Genomic DNA, 17422 nt, shown 5'->3' with positions numbered 1-17422 from the left:
TTGCAATGCAGATCATACTCTCGCTGAATGTTCCAGTTTCGCCAAAGTGCCCGATGCTGATCAGCCACTGTGTTGCCTCCAAGTACCCCGGAAGTTGTTGTTGGAGTCAGAACACAACAAGACTCTGTTGGAACTGAGTGTGGAGAAGGCAGACCTCAACCTTTGAACAGCCAGTCGAACACTGTCCAGAACACGAACCAGAGCACTGGTGATCACTTCTGTGGCTTAACCACGATGGAAAGTTCCCCCGTTACTGCCTTGCCTATAGTGGCTGCAAAGGTTAAAGTTAAAGGCAGTCCTCTGTGCATCGAAACTTATGCGTTACTCGACAATGGTTCCAATTCCACCTTTTGTTCAGCTAGCCTGATGGAGCGCCTGATGGTCGTCGGCAAGAAGACGAGACTAAAGCTAACCACCATGGATAGTAGTAAAGATGTAGACACTGCTCTCGTTAACGACCTGGTGGTATCTGATCTAGACGAAAATGTTGCCATCCTCCTGCCTGACGTACTTTCCAGACCAGCTATGCCCGTAGGTAGGGACGAAATCCCAAAGCAAGAGGGTGTTGAGCAATGGTCGCACCTTCAAGGCCATGTGTACTTATCCGATCTGAATTCCGGAGTGGATTTATTGATTGGAGCCGATGTTCCTGAAGCCTTGCAGCCGAGAGAAATAATCCCTGCTGCTGATGGAGGCCCATATGCAACCAGAGTTGACCTCGGCTGGGTCATTAATGGTCCAACTGGGAGAAAGCAGAAGTATGTACCTTGCTCTAGTTTCTTCATTACGTCTAAGAAAACTCATCCTATGTGTGCAGCTTGTACTGATCTCGTGGATGCACCTTACTCCGATGGTCTAAGTATGTCAAGGGATGACCTCAAGTTTATGAACATTGTAGAGGACTCGGTTGTGCAGTGTGCAGATGATCATTACCAGGTTTCACTACCGTTAAGGAACCGCAACGTGAAATTGCCAGTAAATAGGAGTCAAGCTGAACGAAGTGCCTCTTACCTCAAACGCAAGCTTTCCAGTGATACGAAACTTCGTGAGGACTATGTTGCTTTCCTTGAGGAGGTTATCAGTGAGGGTTATGCAGAGAAGGTACCCCAGAACGTTCTGAATAGATCGGATGGTAAGGTGTGGTTTATTCCACACCACGGTGTCTACCATCATAAGAAGCCGGATAAAATACGCGTGGTTTTCAACTGTTCCGTACAGTTTCATGGGACGTCCCTAAACAACGAGCTGTTCCAAGGACCAGACCTGACCAACAGTCTAGTTGGTGTGCTAATTCGTTTTCGCCAGGATCCAGTTGCAGTAATGGGTGACGTTCAATCAATGTTTCACCAGGTGCGCGTTCCGAAAGAAGATAGAGATCTCTTGCGATTCCTTTGGTGGCCCAAAGGTGACTTCACCAAGAAGCTGGAAGAGTACCGAATGACTGTTCATCTTTTCGGCGCAGTTTCATCGCCGAGTTGTGCCAATTTCGCCATGCGACGGAATGCGGAAGACCACAAGCACGAATTCTCACCCGACGTGGCTAATACGATCCTAAGGAATTTCTATGTTGACGATTGCCTGAAGTCCTTATCGTCGAGTTCTGCAGCAGTCAAGCAATGTGGCTGATCTACGTAAACTTGTGCTGATTGGCGGATTCAATTTGACCAAATGGGCAAGCAATGATCGACAAGTCTTAGAGTCCATTCCACCGGAAGAAAGAGCCAAGGACGTGAAGGAGCTTAATCTTGAATGCGATACGCCTCCCACAGAGAGAGCTTTGGGCGTGTCATGGTTTGTCGAGACGGATGCGTTCGGTTTTAAAGTGAACATCAAGGAGAAACCTTGTACCAGACGTGGGATTCTCTCGGTCGTTAGTTCAGTCTACGATCCGCTCGGCATGGCTGCACCTTTCGTTCTCCCAGCAAAGCTTCTCCTTCAGGACTTATGCAGAAAAGGCCTCGGTTGGGATGATGAGATTCCGTGTTTTCACTTATCTCGTTGGCAGACGTGGCTTGCTGATCTGCCGAAGCTTTCTCAGCTCTCAGTCAACAGATGTGTTAAGGGTGCCGATCTAGGAGAAATAGTAACCACTGAAATTCATCACTTCTGCGATGCTTCCCAGTGCGCTTATGGAGCTGTCTCATATCTTAGGGAAGTCAATTCAGATGGTCAGGCTCATTGCTCCTTTCTGGTTGGTAAATCCCGCCTCGCCCCTTTGAAGCAAATGAGTATTCCAAGATTGGAATTAGCAGCCGCGACTGTGTCAGTTCGTTTAAACAAGTTGTTGAAGAATGAGCTGGAAATTCCAATAGATAAAATCACCTTCTGGACTGACAGCATGACTGTCCTGCGGTACATTGCGAATGAGTTCAAACGCTTCCACACTTACGTCGCTAACCGGGTTGCTATCATTAGAGGAGACTCGAGTCCTTCACAATGGAGATACATAGAATCCAAGTCCAATCCAGCCGACGATGCCTCACGAGGAACTTCTGCAAATGCATTCATTCGAAATGACCGTTGGATAAAGGGACCGGATTTCCTTTTAAAGCCTCCTTCCGAATGGGTTAACCTACCAAAACACAGTACAGAGCTGTCTGGTGATGACCCGGAGGTGAAACGAGAGTCAAAATCCTTTGTTGTCGGTGCGCGTCCGAGTGAGATTCAGTCCAATGTCATTTCTATGGTCCAGCGGTTCTCATCCTGGCTCAAGTTATTGAAGTTCATCGCGCTTTGTCGTCGGCGCCAAAAGAGATTTATTACCAGGAAACGAAAGTCTACGCAAGACACCTTTGACAGAAGCTCCCAGATAGCCAGTTTGGAACCTTTGACCTGTTCAGAGATAAATGATGCAGAGAGAGAAGTAATCATGTTTGATCAGAGTCGTGCCTTCGCAGAAGAGAGAAGAGCCATCGAGAAAGGGAACTGTGTGAAGAAGTCAAGCAAAATTGGACCCGATTTTGGTGAACGGTCTTCTTCGTGTCGGTGGACGTCTAAGCAGAGCACCTCTGCATGATGACTCGAAGCACCAGATAATTATTGCCAAAGATTCTCCTCTTGCCCGGCTTCTGATCCAGCACTTTCACCAGAAGAGTGGTCACTCTGGCAGAGGATATGTTCTGTTCCTCTCTAGAGAAAGATTTTGGCTCATCCGTGCCAATCTTACCGTGCGAAGTGTACTTACATCCTGCTTTGGTTGCAGACGGCGTCAGGGCGCTGTTGGAGAGCAAAAGATGGCCGATTTGCCACGCCCTCGAGTGACCCCAGATCAACCCCCCTTCACTTGTGTGGGAATAGACTATTTTGGTCCCTTTCTTGTTCGTCAAAAGAGAAGTATGGTTAAACGCTATGGAGCTATCTTTACTTGTTTGGCTGTCAGAGCTGTTTACCTGGAGATTTCATATACGTTGGACACAGATTCCTTCATCCTGGCACTTAGACGCTTCATTGCCCGAAGAGGTCAAGTGAAAGGGATACGTTCGGACAATGGAACAAATTTCACAGGGGCTGAAAAGGAGCTACGAGTCATGATTGAAGGCTGGAACCAAGCCAAGATCCACGAAGAGCTCTTACAGAAAGGCATCCAATGGTACTTCAATCCACCGGCGGCCTCGCGTCATGGCGGCGCTTGGGAAAGAATGATAAGATCCACTCGAAAGATCCTGGGAAGCCTAGTTAAAGAGCAAACGCTCGACGATGAGAGCCTTCAAACTCTAATGTGTGAAGCCGAGAGCATCATCAATGGCAGACCTTTAACTGCAGTCTCTGATGACCCGAAAGATTTGGAGTCCTTAACACCGAATCATCTATTGTTATTACGTCAGGAAGCTTCTCTTCCACCAGGTGTCTTTGAAAGAAATCAGTTGTATTCAAGGCGGAGGTGGCTGCAAGTTCAATATTTGGCTAACGTCATCTGGTATAGATGGAAAAGAGAGTACCTTCCGTTGTTGCAGGAGCGCCAAAAGTGGTTACGCCCAAGGAGAAATCTCTCAGTAGGAGACACCGTTATTATTGTGGATGAGCGGTCGCCTAGGAATTTATGGCCGATTGGTCGAGTCAGTGAGGTTTACCCTGATAGCAGCGGTTTCGTTCGACGTGTCAAGGTCATAACAAAGAAGTCGACGCTGGAACGTCCAGTCAGCAAACTTTGTTTGTTGGAGCAAGTTTACAGCAACTTTGGAGACTTTGACTTGGAAACGCCCTATCAGGAAGCTGTGCCTACAAGAGTCAATTGAACAGCTTGGAGCGAAAGTTCCGTGACTGTTGTTGTTTTGCGTGACTGCTAAAGATCGTGTGACTTGCCTTCAAGGGAAACACTCGAAAAGACGTTTCATAGCAGTATTTTTGTTGATATTTTAAGGCGTCTAGACTTTAAGTGACTACCGCTTTGCGTTTTAATTACTTAAGTAATTCTGGGCCTGTTTGTTTCGTTGGTAAATACACGGTTTACACCTTCGTATTTAAGGGGCCGGAATGTAGGCGCCAGAATTTGTGACATTTGTTCATGCTTCTTGCTTCGTGTTTGGTGTTAAGTTTTGCGTAATTAGTTTCTTTTGTTTTGTGCCCTTTTTGTATATGTTATGTTCATTTGCATACTCTATAAGTTCGGTTTGCGTGTAATTTATTTCAGTTAGTAGCGTCATTGGGTACTACGAGCGTCTCTGGTTTTCGGTTCGTCTTTGGTTTTTCACATTCGTCTTGTAAGTTTCTTCGTTTATTTCGCTTTGCCGCTTTTCTGCATTCTTCATGTTCGGTCGTTGTTAGTTATTTTATGTTCATTCCCTCGTTTATAATTTTGTTATTTTCAGTTACCGTGTTTCGATCATTGGGGAAATAAATTTCTATGTAACGGAAGATCCGAAACGAGTTAAAAGCGTGTGCGACTTTACTGTGATTAGAAAAATGTAGAATAAAGATGCTTACCGATTGTACAGTCTCTTTCCAAAGAATGATAACTGCAGCTCGTCAAACTTGGCCCGCATTGCGTTCCGAAGTGCTTCCTTCAGTTCGAGGATAATCATTATCTGGGCAGAAAGGTCTGGGTGTCTGGAAAACCCGAATAGCGAATAGCGAATAGTCGCGAATAGCGAATAGTACGAATAGTGCGAATAGTGGCGAATAGTGGCGAATAGTGGCGAATAGTGGCGAATAGTCGCGAATAGTGGCGAATAGTGGCGAATAGTGGCGAATAGTGGCGAATAGTGACGAAATGACGGAAATTTGGTACCCAGTACTACCTGGTCAACCTCGCTGCAACGAGGGATGGGATTTTCCCGCCAAAAAGCAGAGATGTTTATCAGTAACTAATATGTCGGCGAAGTCGGGGAAGGACAGCTTGAGCTCAGAGAAAAAAAGGTAATAAAACTGAAATTCTGTTGCTTATTTGGATAATTAACGCAACGGTTATCACAGCAGCTGCTTTGTGTCGTTAATCACAGACCAGTTGCCTCACATTTTTATGTAATTCCTTGTTACAGAACGTGTTTCGCCGGTTCGGATACTAGCTCAGATGAGGATGATGAAATGCGACTATCTAAAGTTTATGTTCGGGCGACATCGTGCGAGGAGATATAATCATGGGCTTGATTTAGCAATGAAAGTGATTTATATTTTTACATTTTGACTTTTGTTCTGCTTTAGAGTGTTTGTAAAAGCATGCACGAAACTCTCTTTCGACGACAGGTGAGCATATAATTTGCTTTGATTACAAGATTGTTCTGTACGAGGCGGTGAATTTTGTAGAGCCAACTCAATTATGCTTTTAGAATTTTAGATTTGAGTTAATGCTTTCGAAATTTGTGTTCAATAATATTCCTTTCCTGGTGTTGACATTTTGGGTGGATTGCGTGTTTTCCCATAGCATAACATGTAAGATTCCTAATAAATTAAATCAAATCATTCGAACTTTGATGTTAGTGATAGTAAATTGAGAAACATCGCCGGTTTATGTAAGCTGCAACTGGTTTTATCGTGTTACTTTCATGACAAGAGCGCGTTAGATTCAGAGCCATTTCCCTAGTACCTTTCTCCACTTTTCAGTGCATCAAACGAGATAATGGCATTATTGTAATTGGCTTTATGAGAGCCTGAGGGATAAAGAAATAAAACGACCATAGAGAATGGAGTGACGCAGTAGACAACCCGCGGGGGTATTACACAGTCCAGGAAAGATAGAATGCAACTGTTGTGTAGAATTTATTTATGTAACTGAGGACGTTGTTATTTTGGCGATGCTAAAACAAGCCTGTGATGAGAGTCTCACCGAGGCTGGACGGGCCGAGAAGAAACTGGGTGAGAGTGAAGTGGCCGAGGGGGAATGGGGCGAGGATGTGAGCGTCTCCCTCCCCTCCTTTCTTCTCTTCTTTTCTCCCATACTAGACTAAAGGGCGTGTTTGCAAGCTATGCTAAAACTGACTGAATTGAATCCCGCCCTTCTTCCTCTTAAAATCCTCGCCAGGACAGATTGCAAGGGATGGTGCTTTTTTTTTCAAAGTGGGGGGGGGGGGGGCGGGTAGGATGGGGGTAGGGGGAGTGTTATGCTGCACTGCATCTAGGGTATCCACGCCTATTTCGCATATGTAGTGAGCATGGTGGACGAAGCAAGCCTATAAAATATTAGCATAGATGATTTAAATTACATGCATAAACATAAATCACGTTATTGTAGTCTTTCTGCTAAGCAGAAATAATGTCTTTAAGACGCGGTGTGGGTAAGGAGTTGCAAGGGAGGATGAAGTCACCGGAGCCCCTTCTCCTCCCCTACCATCACCCATAAATTACAAGCCCGGATAAAGCTTCGTGAAATTTAGGTGGCAATAAGAAGATATGCTTAGAATTGCATTTGATTTTGAGGAGATGCTGTACAAAATTATCTGCTGCATTTGTTTATTCCCCACCCCCCTCAAGAGGTAGGCTTGGTTCAGTATGCAAGGGCACAACAGAGGGGAATAATTTAAGGAGCCATGATTTTTCAACCAAAACCTGCATCTTGATTGTTGCAGGTTTAAAAGTCTGAATGAGTAATTATATTAAACAATTAGATTATGAGCTCAAGATTTCTATCGCGCGATGGTTGACGAGGGCAGCCGAGTCAACTATCACGCATAGAAATCGAGAGCGAATAGTCTTATTGTTTTAGTTTAAATCTACTAGTCGTTCAAATTTTATCAGAATCCTCTTCGGACAGTTCGAAAACGCAAAGAAGCGGCCGTCAGTTTGTTTAGAAGCCTACACTGTTACGCTACTATCTACAACAGAATAGATAGTGAGTGGAGTAGCCAATCAGCGAACGGCATTCGTGATAGAACGCTAGTAGATCTAAATTTTACTAAAAAGCTAGGGGTAGTGTGAACGACTAATAGTAGGTGAACATTTGTTAATGTTTCAGTTTTTATTGGCAAATTTGTGATACTATTAGCGTTGTTTTAAGATGGCTATAAATCAGAAGAAAGTTTTCAACCGTCTCAAAATTTTTCTTATGTGCTTTGCTCTCAGCGCGTCTCTTTTCCAAGACGACCCCCCGATAGAAGGTATTACCTATTTCCACAACACGCCACGTAATGATATTATTTTATTGGCTTTCGCAACTCCACAACTCGCAAAATACTCGTTTCCATATTTTATCAAGTCTTTGTTGTTGTTGCTGTGTTTTTTGCTTAACTTACTCTGTTCCGCTAGCAACACGGGTACTCTAGGGTGAAAGACAAACACAAGACAATAGAGCCTAAGAGAAATAACAGCTAAGGGCCAAATTTGAACTAACGCATACTTGCAGTACCAGTTTGTCTATATTACCCACTACACGATTGTTAGCATGTGGGGTGCCAAGGAAGAAACGTGGCTTAAATTTTCAAGAGTAATTTTCCGTTGTCGTAATGAAACGTTCCTGATCTAGGCTGTTTCTGGCTCTCGAAGCTAACAACCGGCTACATGAATTGTACAGGATTTTTCATTTTAATTCAGTTTTATTAGAACTCAGAGAAGCCATGTTTGGTGGGGTTATCGTTCGTAGTAGAAACGTTATAGAATTAGTCGCGCACCGGCAAATTCGATAGAAAGATTGGCGTGGCACCTATCAAATATTCCTGGCACGATATTAGCCCAAATTGGGGACAATGTAATCCAGTAATTACTACAACTTTTATCCTTGGCAGAACCCGAGCCAACCTTTCTACATGATGACACCAAATGGCCAATATTTGAGAGCAGAATCAGCGCCTACCCACACGTGGAGGCCTTGAAGATTCTTCTGAGGCAATCATCGATGTCAAAGGAGCAACTGTGTTTCTCCGTGCCATTTAAATGTAGAAACAACTACACATTTCTGGTAGATACGTCATCCTTGAAAGATGAGAAAGATTTGATATCTGCAGATGGCAATGGGAAGTGGCTGTGAGGTGGACGTACATACTGCTACTTTGAAGTGCACTGTTTAGAAGGCGACATAAAAGCTAAGTATCTTCCAAAAAAGGTTCATGCTATTACAACGTACACCCTGAAACGCACGTACTGGAGAGCAGAAACTATTTCAGGCTCATGGTTTCGTCGTGTAGTCACCAAGATAGAGGACGATTCCCTCGAGTTCCCAGTGGCAATTTTGCAGTACTTCTTCGAAAACGGCGAAGAAGAGGAGCTAAAACTTGCGCCCCATGGAAACAAAAAAGATGATAGCCAACCATACTTCAGAACAGCATCTTGCGCGATGAAAGATATGTCAGAGAGATCAAAGCTCCAGAAACCGAAGAAAGTAGAACACGACATGTGGAAAGAACAAGGAGGTATTGCTTGGGTAGAAAACACAAGTGAAGCTCCAAGCAATAGACAGCAGATCTATGACGTTAAACGTCGCAATGCTGCAGCCTCCCACTGTTCAATAGATGGCGTAACATCTGGAAGTGAGGTGTATGACATCATTGCCATTTTCAACGAACATCAGCGACGAAAAGACAAGGGTTTCATCAGGGATTACAAGTTGGCTCCATTTGGTGTTGTTCTCGCTTCAGAGAAACAGCTGCATGACATTGTTCGATTCTGCACGAATCCTGACCAAATTAGCATACTTGGAGTAGATTCCACTTTCAATATTGGTAAGGAGGAAAGCGAGGAAAGCGGACGATACTGGAAACCGCACGTCACCTTTGTTCATTGGTCCAGCACTGATCCATGCAAAGAAAGATGAATACACTTACCAATATTTTTTCTCAACCCTGGTAGCTTTGGGAGAGCAGCTGAAGAATGTACTTTTCTTTGGCACAGACGGAGAACAGGCAATCATCAACGCCGCCACCAAGAACTTTGAGTATGCTACTGGATTGCGTTGTTTCCTGCATGCCATAGACAACATAAAACGTTACCTTCGGGGAAATGATTTGCAGGCTATTGAGAAAGATGTCATAGCTGATATCTTTGGGAAGCGCGAAGGCCGAGGTTATCAGATGGGCTTGGCTGATTCCACAGATGATGAAGACTTCGACCTGAAACTTGGGCAACACTTGAAATGTCAGTAACCAACTCAGCAACTAAAGCTATCTTTCCAGAGTGGTTCAAGAAGAATTACGCAGATGTTGTTAAGAAATCCATGCTAGCTTCAACCAGACGATGCGCAGGCCTGGGAGGACAGCCAACTTCTTGGTACACGAGCAACGATCCCGAATCCATCCATCACAAAGTGAAAGATGACAAGCGAAATCAAAAGAAGAATATGACTATTCCAGACTTCATCTTGCACCTTGAACAAGAGGTTGTCATGCAGTACCATCAGGAAGAATTAGCAGTTATCAGAAGAGGAGAGTATCGCTTGCGCGAACAGTACAAATTCCTAGAAATCGAGGAAGACGTTTGGTTTGCCATGTCTGGAGAAAGACGACAACGCCAGTTGGAACGTCTAAGACGTACTGCTGTAACTGCCCTTTCAGTATCATTTCAGGCAGAAAATGATGACCAAACCCCTTTCGGAGGTGACTGGGGGCTTCAACGATGTGGCAAGCATGGGAAGAGTCACTACAAACGATGTCAACCCCAGTGCAGAAACATTACCAGCAAAGATTAGCATTCCTCCTGGAGCAGCTAACATTATTTCAATCCCTTTCAGTGTTGCCACCAGAATGTGGCAGAAGGCAGAGCATTTATTACCTAGACCTGGGTCCATTGGAAAACCCATTGGCGCATATTTCAGTGACAGCAACGCCCATCTCGTTGCTAGCGAGAGCAAGCCATCCCAGCCCCACTTTGTTTATGTGTATGACACTGGGCGTGTGACATGCGAGCAGTGTCCGTCCTTCAATGACTGGAAACTGTGCAAGCACACCATAGCAGCATCACGAGCCAGAGCTAAACGGAAGCTCAAAAATTCGCCAGGTCCGGTTGCTATGGGGTGATGTCATTTATCTGTTAGGTTGCTGTCATCGCAAGACTTTTGCGGTTCTATTGTGGTTAGCGATAATTGCTTTCAGTGAGCGTAATTGTGTACAAAAGTAACCTGGTTATTTTCAGATATGATCTGGCCACATAATTGATATTTTATAATAAATTTTCATAACGCGGGAATATTGCGCGGTCAGATATGAAAAAAAAAGACTTCGACTTCGAATGAACCCGTCATCGGTTGTTGAAAACGGACACAAAACGAGATGTGCCTCTGAGTTAGAAGATATGGTGTCTCTCTGACGCATTTGTGCGAAATTGAGCCAGTTTCTAATCGAATTTACCTTGAGGAATTAAAGAAGGCGCGTGGGTTTTCTTTTCACGGGAAGGGAAACAAAGGAGCTGCCCTGACTATACATTTGGATTGGTTTTCGCTTAAACCATAAAACAGCTGTTGAAAACCAAACGAAACCGCCAGCCACGATTGATTTATACATGAATTCATTCACCCAAGAACGACGGAGAGAACCAGAAAGTGTTTTCAGCTTGCGTTGCCCGTGACCAACCTCCCAGAGCATCGAATCAAGACGACAGCTTCAAAACTCAACAAGTCAAACGTACCAAGTTAAGTCTTCCGATTAATATTTTATTTATATCATAACTTACACCCATTGTCATGCTATTAGATTGTATGGGGACTAGATAGCTACTAAAATGTTAAATCACTATTTTCATCCGTGGGTTAGACCCTACACTGAAGTCCATGGTACACCAGTTTTCTGAAAGACGAATCCAGATATATAGTAAAATCACCATGTAGCCACATATTATAAATCCGCTCTGGTTTTCCCACGCAAACGTCCTCGCAGTATTTCTACGTTATCGAGTGCTACAGGATATTTTACAAAAACCACATAATTTTTCAGTAATGCGTGACACTATAGGAAACAAAAACAACAACAAAATCGTCATTTTTCCCTCGGTCGTTCATATCATACGAACATGTGACATATTCTTTTCTGGTTCATCCAAGCTGAAGTCCATGCAATACAGTTGCTGAGTACTTCGGGATATGTAAAAAAATCGTCATAGTTATTTTTCCGTCGTGCGTGACATTATAGGAAAATGTTACATATCCTTTTCTGGTTCACCCAGGCTGAAGTCCATGCAATACAGTTGCTGAGAGCTTCGGGATATGTAACGAAATCGTGATATTGATTTTTCCGTCGTACGTGACATTATAGGAATCTGTTACTTATCCTTTTCTGGTTCACCCAGGTTGAAGTCCATGCAATACAGTTGCTGACTACTTCGGGATATGTAACAAAATATATCGTCATAGTTATTTTTCCGTCGTGCGTGACATTATAGGAAAATGTTACATATCCTTTTCTGGTTCACCCAGGCTGAAGTCCATGCAATACGGTTGCTGAGTGCTTCGGGATATGTAACAAAATCGTCATAGTGATTTTTCCGTCGTACGTGACATTATAGGAACAAGTTACATATCCTTTCTGGTTCATCCAGGCTGAAGTCCATGCACTACAGTTGCTGACTACTTCGGGATATGTAACAAAATCCCCATAGTTATTTTTCCGTTGTGCGTAAAATTATAGGAACATGTTACATATCCTTTCTGGTTCATCCAGGCTGAAGTCCATGTAATACCGTTGCTGAGTGCTTCGGGATATGTAACAAAATCGTCATAGTTATTTTTCCGTCGTGCATGACATTATAGGAACATGTTACATATCCTTTCTGGTTCATCCAGGCTGAATCCATGCAATACAGTTGCTGAGTGCTTCGGGATATGTAACAAAATCGCCATAGTTATTTTCCCGTTGTGCGTGACATTATAGGAACATGTTATATATCCTTTCTGGTTCATCCAGGCTGAAGTCCATGCAATACAGTTGCTGAGTACTTCGGGATATGTAACAAAATCGTTATAGTTATTTTTTCCGTCGTGCATGACATTATAGGAACATGTTACATATCCTTTCTGGTTCATCCAGGCTGAAGTCCATGCAATACAGTCGCTGAGTACTTCGGGATATGTAACAAAATCGTTATAGTTATTTTTTCCGTCGTGCATGACATTATAGGAACATGTTACATATCCTTTCTGGTTCATCCAGGCTGAAGTCCATGCAATACAGTTGCTGAGCGCTTCGGGATATGTAACAAAATCGCCATAGTTATTTTTCCGTTGTGCATGACATTATAGGAAAATGTTACATATCCTTTCTGGTTCATCCAGGCTGAAGTCCATGCAGTACAGTTGCTGAGTGCTTCGGGATATGTAACAAAATCCCCATAGTTATTTTTCCGTTGTGCGTGAAATTATACTAGGAACATGTTACATATCCTTTCTGGTTCATCCAGGCTGAAGTCCATGCAATACCGTTGCTGAGTACTTCGGGATATGTAACAAAATCGTTATAGTTATTTTTTCCGTCGTGCATGACATTAAAGGAACATGTTACATATCCTTTCTGGTTCATCCAGGCTGAAGTCCATGCAGTACAGTTGCTGAGTGCTTCGGGATATGTAACAAAATCCCCATAGTTATTTTTCCGTTGTGCGTGAAATTATACTAGGAACATGTTACATATCCTTTCTGGTTCATCCAGGCTGAAGTCCATGCAATACCGTTGCTGAGTACTTCGGGATATGTAACAAAATCGTTATAGTTATTTTTCCGTCGTGCGTGACATTATACGAACATGTTACATATCCTTTCTGGTTCATCCAGGCTGAAGTCCATGCAATACAGTTGCTGAGTGCTTCGGGATATGTAACAAAATCGTGATAGTGATTTTTCCGTCGTGCTGTTTCTAGAATCGCTCGGCATTTCTCGTAAAGAATTACATCATGTACTCGAGATTTCTATCGCTCTTGAGAGCTTTGACATAATTTTTGAGATAATTTCCTGACTGCCCATAACATTAATTGATTTTGAAAGTGTCGGTGCACATGATCTTCGAATGCGAATACTAGAAAATTCAGATTATTTTTGGAATCGCTAAGCAACAAACATGTATACAGAGAATACCCTAAACAGGTTTCAATCAGGCTTTGCGCGGAAAATCTGAGAACATTTCTGACTCTCGGGCATTTCTGGGCTGCTGGGCATAGTCACTTCGCTTACTGAATAACAGTGATAACTGCGATTAGCGAAAACGTTTCATCTATACGTGCTCCGTAGCTTTACAAGAGTAAGAAATGTATCAAAAAGTCTAAGTTTTAAACTGGCGTTTGCGCCCCAACCTAGAAAACACATTGTTTCAACGTTATTTTTTCTTTTAATCCAAATTCTTCACGTCAGTCGCGCGATTTCCCGAATCGCCGACTATTAAAATGTTTTGTATCTTTCTGACACGATGGAATTGTCTTACAGTAAATATAATTTCACACTTTCGGATTATGACACATTCGTGCAAAACTTGACGCGTTTTGTGGAACATAAACGATCACCGACAGGGATATGATTACACTGGAATATTGTAAGCCACTGGATATCCCGTGGAGATGTAGGACTAAAAGTTCTACATCTCCACGGGATCCCAGGTCTGTTTTTTGGTTGCTAAGAACGTCCGGCTCGTTATGCGCTGAAAAGATGGGAAGGTTACAGAATGTTCTCCAATGGCGACGGTCTAACGGCACACCAAATTTAGATAAAGCTGTAAGGGCTTCATGGCCAAAAAGCGTCGGAAACAAGCCCAAATCATCTCAGCCGAAACGTTCCCGTAAACCACAAGAAGCTGTTACAGAAATTCATGATGTGGGCGAGTCAAGCGCAAGGGGTGCGGGTAACCAGTCGCCATGGAGGGCAGGAAGATACCCACTGGAGATCACGTTTTGGAAGGACACCCGTGCAAAGAAATGCGTTGGATGTCATAGTCTTTTTGAGGATCCTGCACATGATTTAATTCTTCGTCGCTGTGAAAAGGATTAGATAGTAGGATCATCAAAGTCCAAGATCACCCCAGTTGCGCAACCACGTGCATATCACGTGGACTTGGACTGCATTAAGCGCCGACATCCTGATTTTGGTTCAACATCATCTTGTATAAACCTAGTGGTGTCATCCTCTTCTGTCGCGAAATTAACCACTGACCAATTGCAGTATGTCCAATCTGTACTTGGAGTCAGTGTTAAAAGTTAAACTCCACCATCACCAAGTTAGTCACTGCTCCTAGCCGCAGTGATAGTGAGTCCATTTGCGCAGAGTTGTGTTTTATTTTTTGGTTTAGGCTAAAACAAAAGTAACAAATAAAATTAGGGGACGTCCAAGTGAAATGGGTGGGGATGGTCGTCAGAAAATTAGGACCAATTAAGCCCTTAAAGGAGCTCAATCTAAGCTGGCTTAAGCCCTGTTTGGCACCTAAAGAGAAGGCTTTTAGATTATAAAAGCATTGTTTTAAATCTCCTTTTTTATTTCTCTGCATATAACCAAGAAATATAACTTCATGGAGACCCAAATGCGTAATGTTTAGCCACCCACCCCTTTAACCTGGCCCCAAAGGAGAGGACGAGCATCCCCTGCCTATTTCAGATGGGAGTCACCTCCAGAGAAATTTGTGTTCATTTTATAGTGCTAGTCAGTCACAATACCTTCGAGTTATGGGATAAGGATCTTAAGAATTTTAGGATTTGAGGGTTTAGGATTTATCCGAAAGTGGATATTTTGTCCCTTCACCGTCACGATGGACTACCGTTTAGATTACTTATGTTGAAATTTTAACTTTTAGAACGATAAACTGTTCAAATTTTGAAAGAAAAATGTAAAGAAGAGCCTCGGGGTGATACCGACGAGTAGTTGATGAGGTTAGAGTAGTAATTGTTATTCAAATTGAGTAATAATGCTACTGATTATTCAGGGTTTTTTTTTAATGCTTCTGTTGAAAGCGTATAAGCAGCAGCTCAAGTAAAAGTCAGTTCCTGCATGTTACTATCATATTGTAAACTCTTGTATTTCGGCACCGAAGTAACAAGTAAATACCCCAGAGAACTGGACAAAAACTGTTGCATGCCATATCACGACCACTTATTGTGTATGAAACTCTGTTGCTATGTCAGCAATACTTCATATTGACAAAGTAAAAATGTGTTCACTAAGAGTAGCCTTTCACATTGATGAGGGATAACGTCTAATTGCACATCAACTTACCACGTACTACCAGTTAAGTGCTATCTATTTCTGTTTTTAATGTCCTCGGCTGATAAATTTACTGTTAGCATGTACAACGGACAAAAATTGAGCCTTCATTTGACTTCGGTAGGCGTGGAATGAGAAGTCTTGTTTAACTTAAACTTATTGGCACAAGCGTCTCAGTCTCTGATCAAGCTACACACTAGTTCTGAATGTTGAAAAAACATGACACGAATAACTTTCGGTACAAATTTGAGACCCATGTTTTTAACAGTTTTACGTGAAGTGGGTTTCACATATACCTCTCCCTTGTAATACTCTGTAATCTGAGCGAATGGTAATTGTCTGGCTGATGTTAAGAGGACATTACGAACCTAGTCGGTCGAAAACCAGCCTCTTGGCCTTAATACTTTACGGAATAGGAAAACACAACTCAAGTAAAATATGCATGAGAAATCCAGCGATCAAAATACTGCACTCGACTCGAACACTAACTAAAATGAATCGAAGATAGCTTATTATAATCTGAAACAATTTTTTCGCCAAAAATTATAATAACAGCTACAAACTATACTGTAACAACTGCATAGATGATGAAATTCAAACGACTATTTGCCTTGGAAACAATATATACTAAATATATACTAAAGCAGTGACTATCGACGACTATTCGCCATTATTCGCGACTATTGGCCACTATTGGCCACTATTGGCCACTATTCGCCTCTATTCGCCACTATTCGCCACTATTCGCCACTATTCGCCTCTATTCGCCTCTATTCGCCACTATTCGCCACTATTCGCCACTATTCGCCACTATTCGCCACTATTCGCCACTATTCGCCACTATTCGCCACTATTCGCCTCTATTCGCCACTATTCGCCACTATTCGCCACTATTCGCCACTATTCGCCACTATTCGCCACTATTCGCCACTATTCGCCACTGTTCGCACTATTCGTACTATTCGCTATTCGCTATTCGCGACTATTCGCTATTCGCTATTCGCTATTCGGGTTTTCCAGACACCCTAGAAACACCTTTTGTCCAGATAAGCGTCTGTGCTTTTTAGCGGGAAAATCCCGTCCTACGTTGCTGCGAGGTGGACTGCGAGATACTGGGTACCTTATTTGCTACGATTTGCCACTAATTTGCCACTATTTGCCACTATTCGCCACTATTCGAGACTGTGTGCCACTATTCGCACTATTCGAGACTATTCGTACTATTCGCTATTCGCTATTCGGGACTATTCGCTGTTCGCTATTCGCTATTCGGGTTTTCCAGACACCCGAATTGTCTGTGATATGGAAGGCGAACACAAACTTTCCTTTTGTTTTATAATTTGGACAGTATTAACTCAATTCGAGATAAATATATACCTCCTGAAGGTCCGCATTCATGGCATTGGAAAGTATTCGCGACTCTCTTTGTCCGCCATCTTGAATCTTTTGGTTTGTTGTGAAACACAACACTCCAACCAAAACACGCATTCTCATTGGTTGAAACGTGAGTTTCGTGACATCGCAGATGTCCTACTATATCGGGATATTCCGGACTGGTGTTTTACCACATATTTAAACATTAAGACGCAAGTTGAAATACGACGCGCAGCAAGGTATTTTTGAGGGTCTACAGAGCTTAATACATTTTAATGAAACTAAAGGAGACTACAGGGGGCTTTGAAAATCGTCAAAAATCTATGATAATTAAGATCAAATGATCACATATCCATCATAGTTTCCATGTCTTAAAGTTGATGAGTTAGTACTCGGAGATCGGATTAAACTACGCGTTAAATAATCATGTTACAGGTGTGGAAGAACATCGTGTAAAAAATTTTGTTTACTTTTCATTTTGATGTTCTTAGTTGTAAATTGTGAAGAACGAATATAGAGTTATAC

The 17422-nt window shown here is 42.8% G+C and overlaps 2 protein-coding genes across 2 annotated transcripts; both read left to right on the top strand.

Annotated features, from left to right (window-relative positions):
• Positions 1 to 234: 234 nt before the first annotated feature.
• LOC149103320 (uncharacterized) lies at positions 235 to 3016 on the top strand. Its single transcript, XM_089274178.1, has 2 exons — positions 235 to 1430; positions 1585 to 3016. Exons 1-2 carry the CDS (start codon positions 235 to 237, stop codon positions 3014 to 3016), a joined length of 2628 nt encoding a protein of 875 aa, XP_089130304.1.
• A 103-nt stretch (positions 3017 to 3119) lies between these two features.
• On the top strand, positions 3120 to 4883 carry LOC149103319 (uncharacterized). The gene is made up of 2 exons (XM_089273920.1): positions 3120 to 4700; positions 4809 to 4883. Exon 1 carries the CDS (start codon positions 3234 to 3236, stop codon positions 4233 to 4235), a length of 1002 nt encoding a protein of 333 aa, XP_089130046.1. The 5' UTR covers positions 3120 to 3233; the 3' UTR covers positions 4236 to 4700; positions 4809 to 4883.
• The last annotated feature ends 12539 nt before the right edge of the window (positions 4884 to 17422 follow it).

The sequence above is a fragment of the Orbicella faveolata genome, unplaced genomic scaffold (genome assembly GCF_042242905.1).
Source record: "Orbicella faveolata isolate gen_17 unplaced genomic scaffold, um_ofav_v1 contig_35, whole genome shotgun sequence".
Taxonomy (NCBI): domain Eukaryota; kingdom Metazoa; phylum Cnidaria; class Anthozoa; order Scleractinia; family Merulinidae; genus Orbicella; species Orbicella faveolata.
Note: the sequence above shows the minus strand (reverse complement) of the source record. Positions and strands in the feature narration are given on the sequence as shown.

Coding starts and splice junctions, on each gene's coding strand:
- LOC149103320 (XM_089274178.1), top strand. CDS start 235: ATGGAAAGTTCCCCCGTTACTGCCTTGCCTATAGTGGCTGCAAAGGTT. Junction 1,431..1,584: donor TTCACCAAGAAGCTGGAAGA/GTACCGAATGAC, acceptor GATTGCCTGAAG/TCCTTATCGTCGAGTTCTGC.
- LOC149103319 (XM_089273920.1), top strand. CDS start 3,234: ATGGCCGATTTGCCACGCCCTCGAGTGACCCCAGATCAACCCCCCTTC.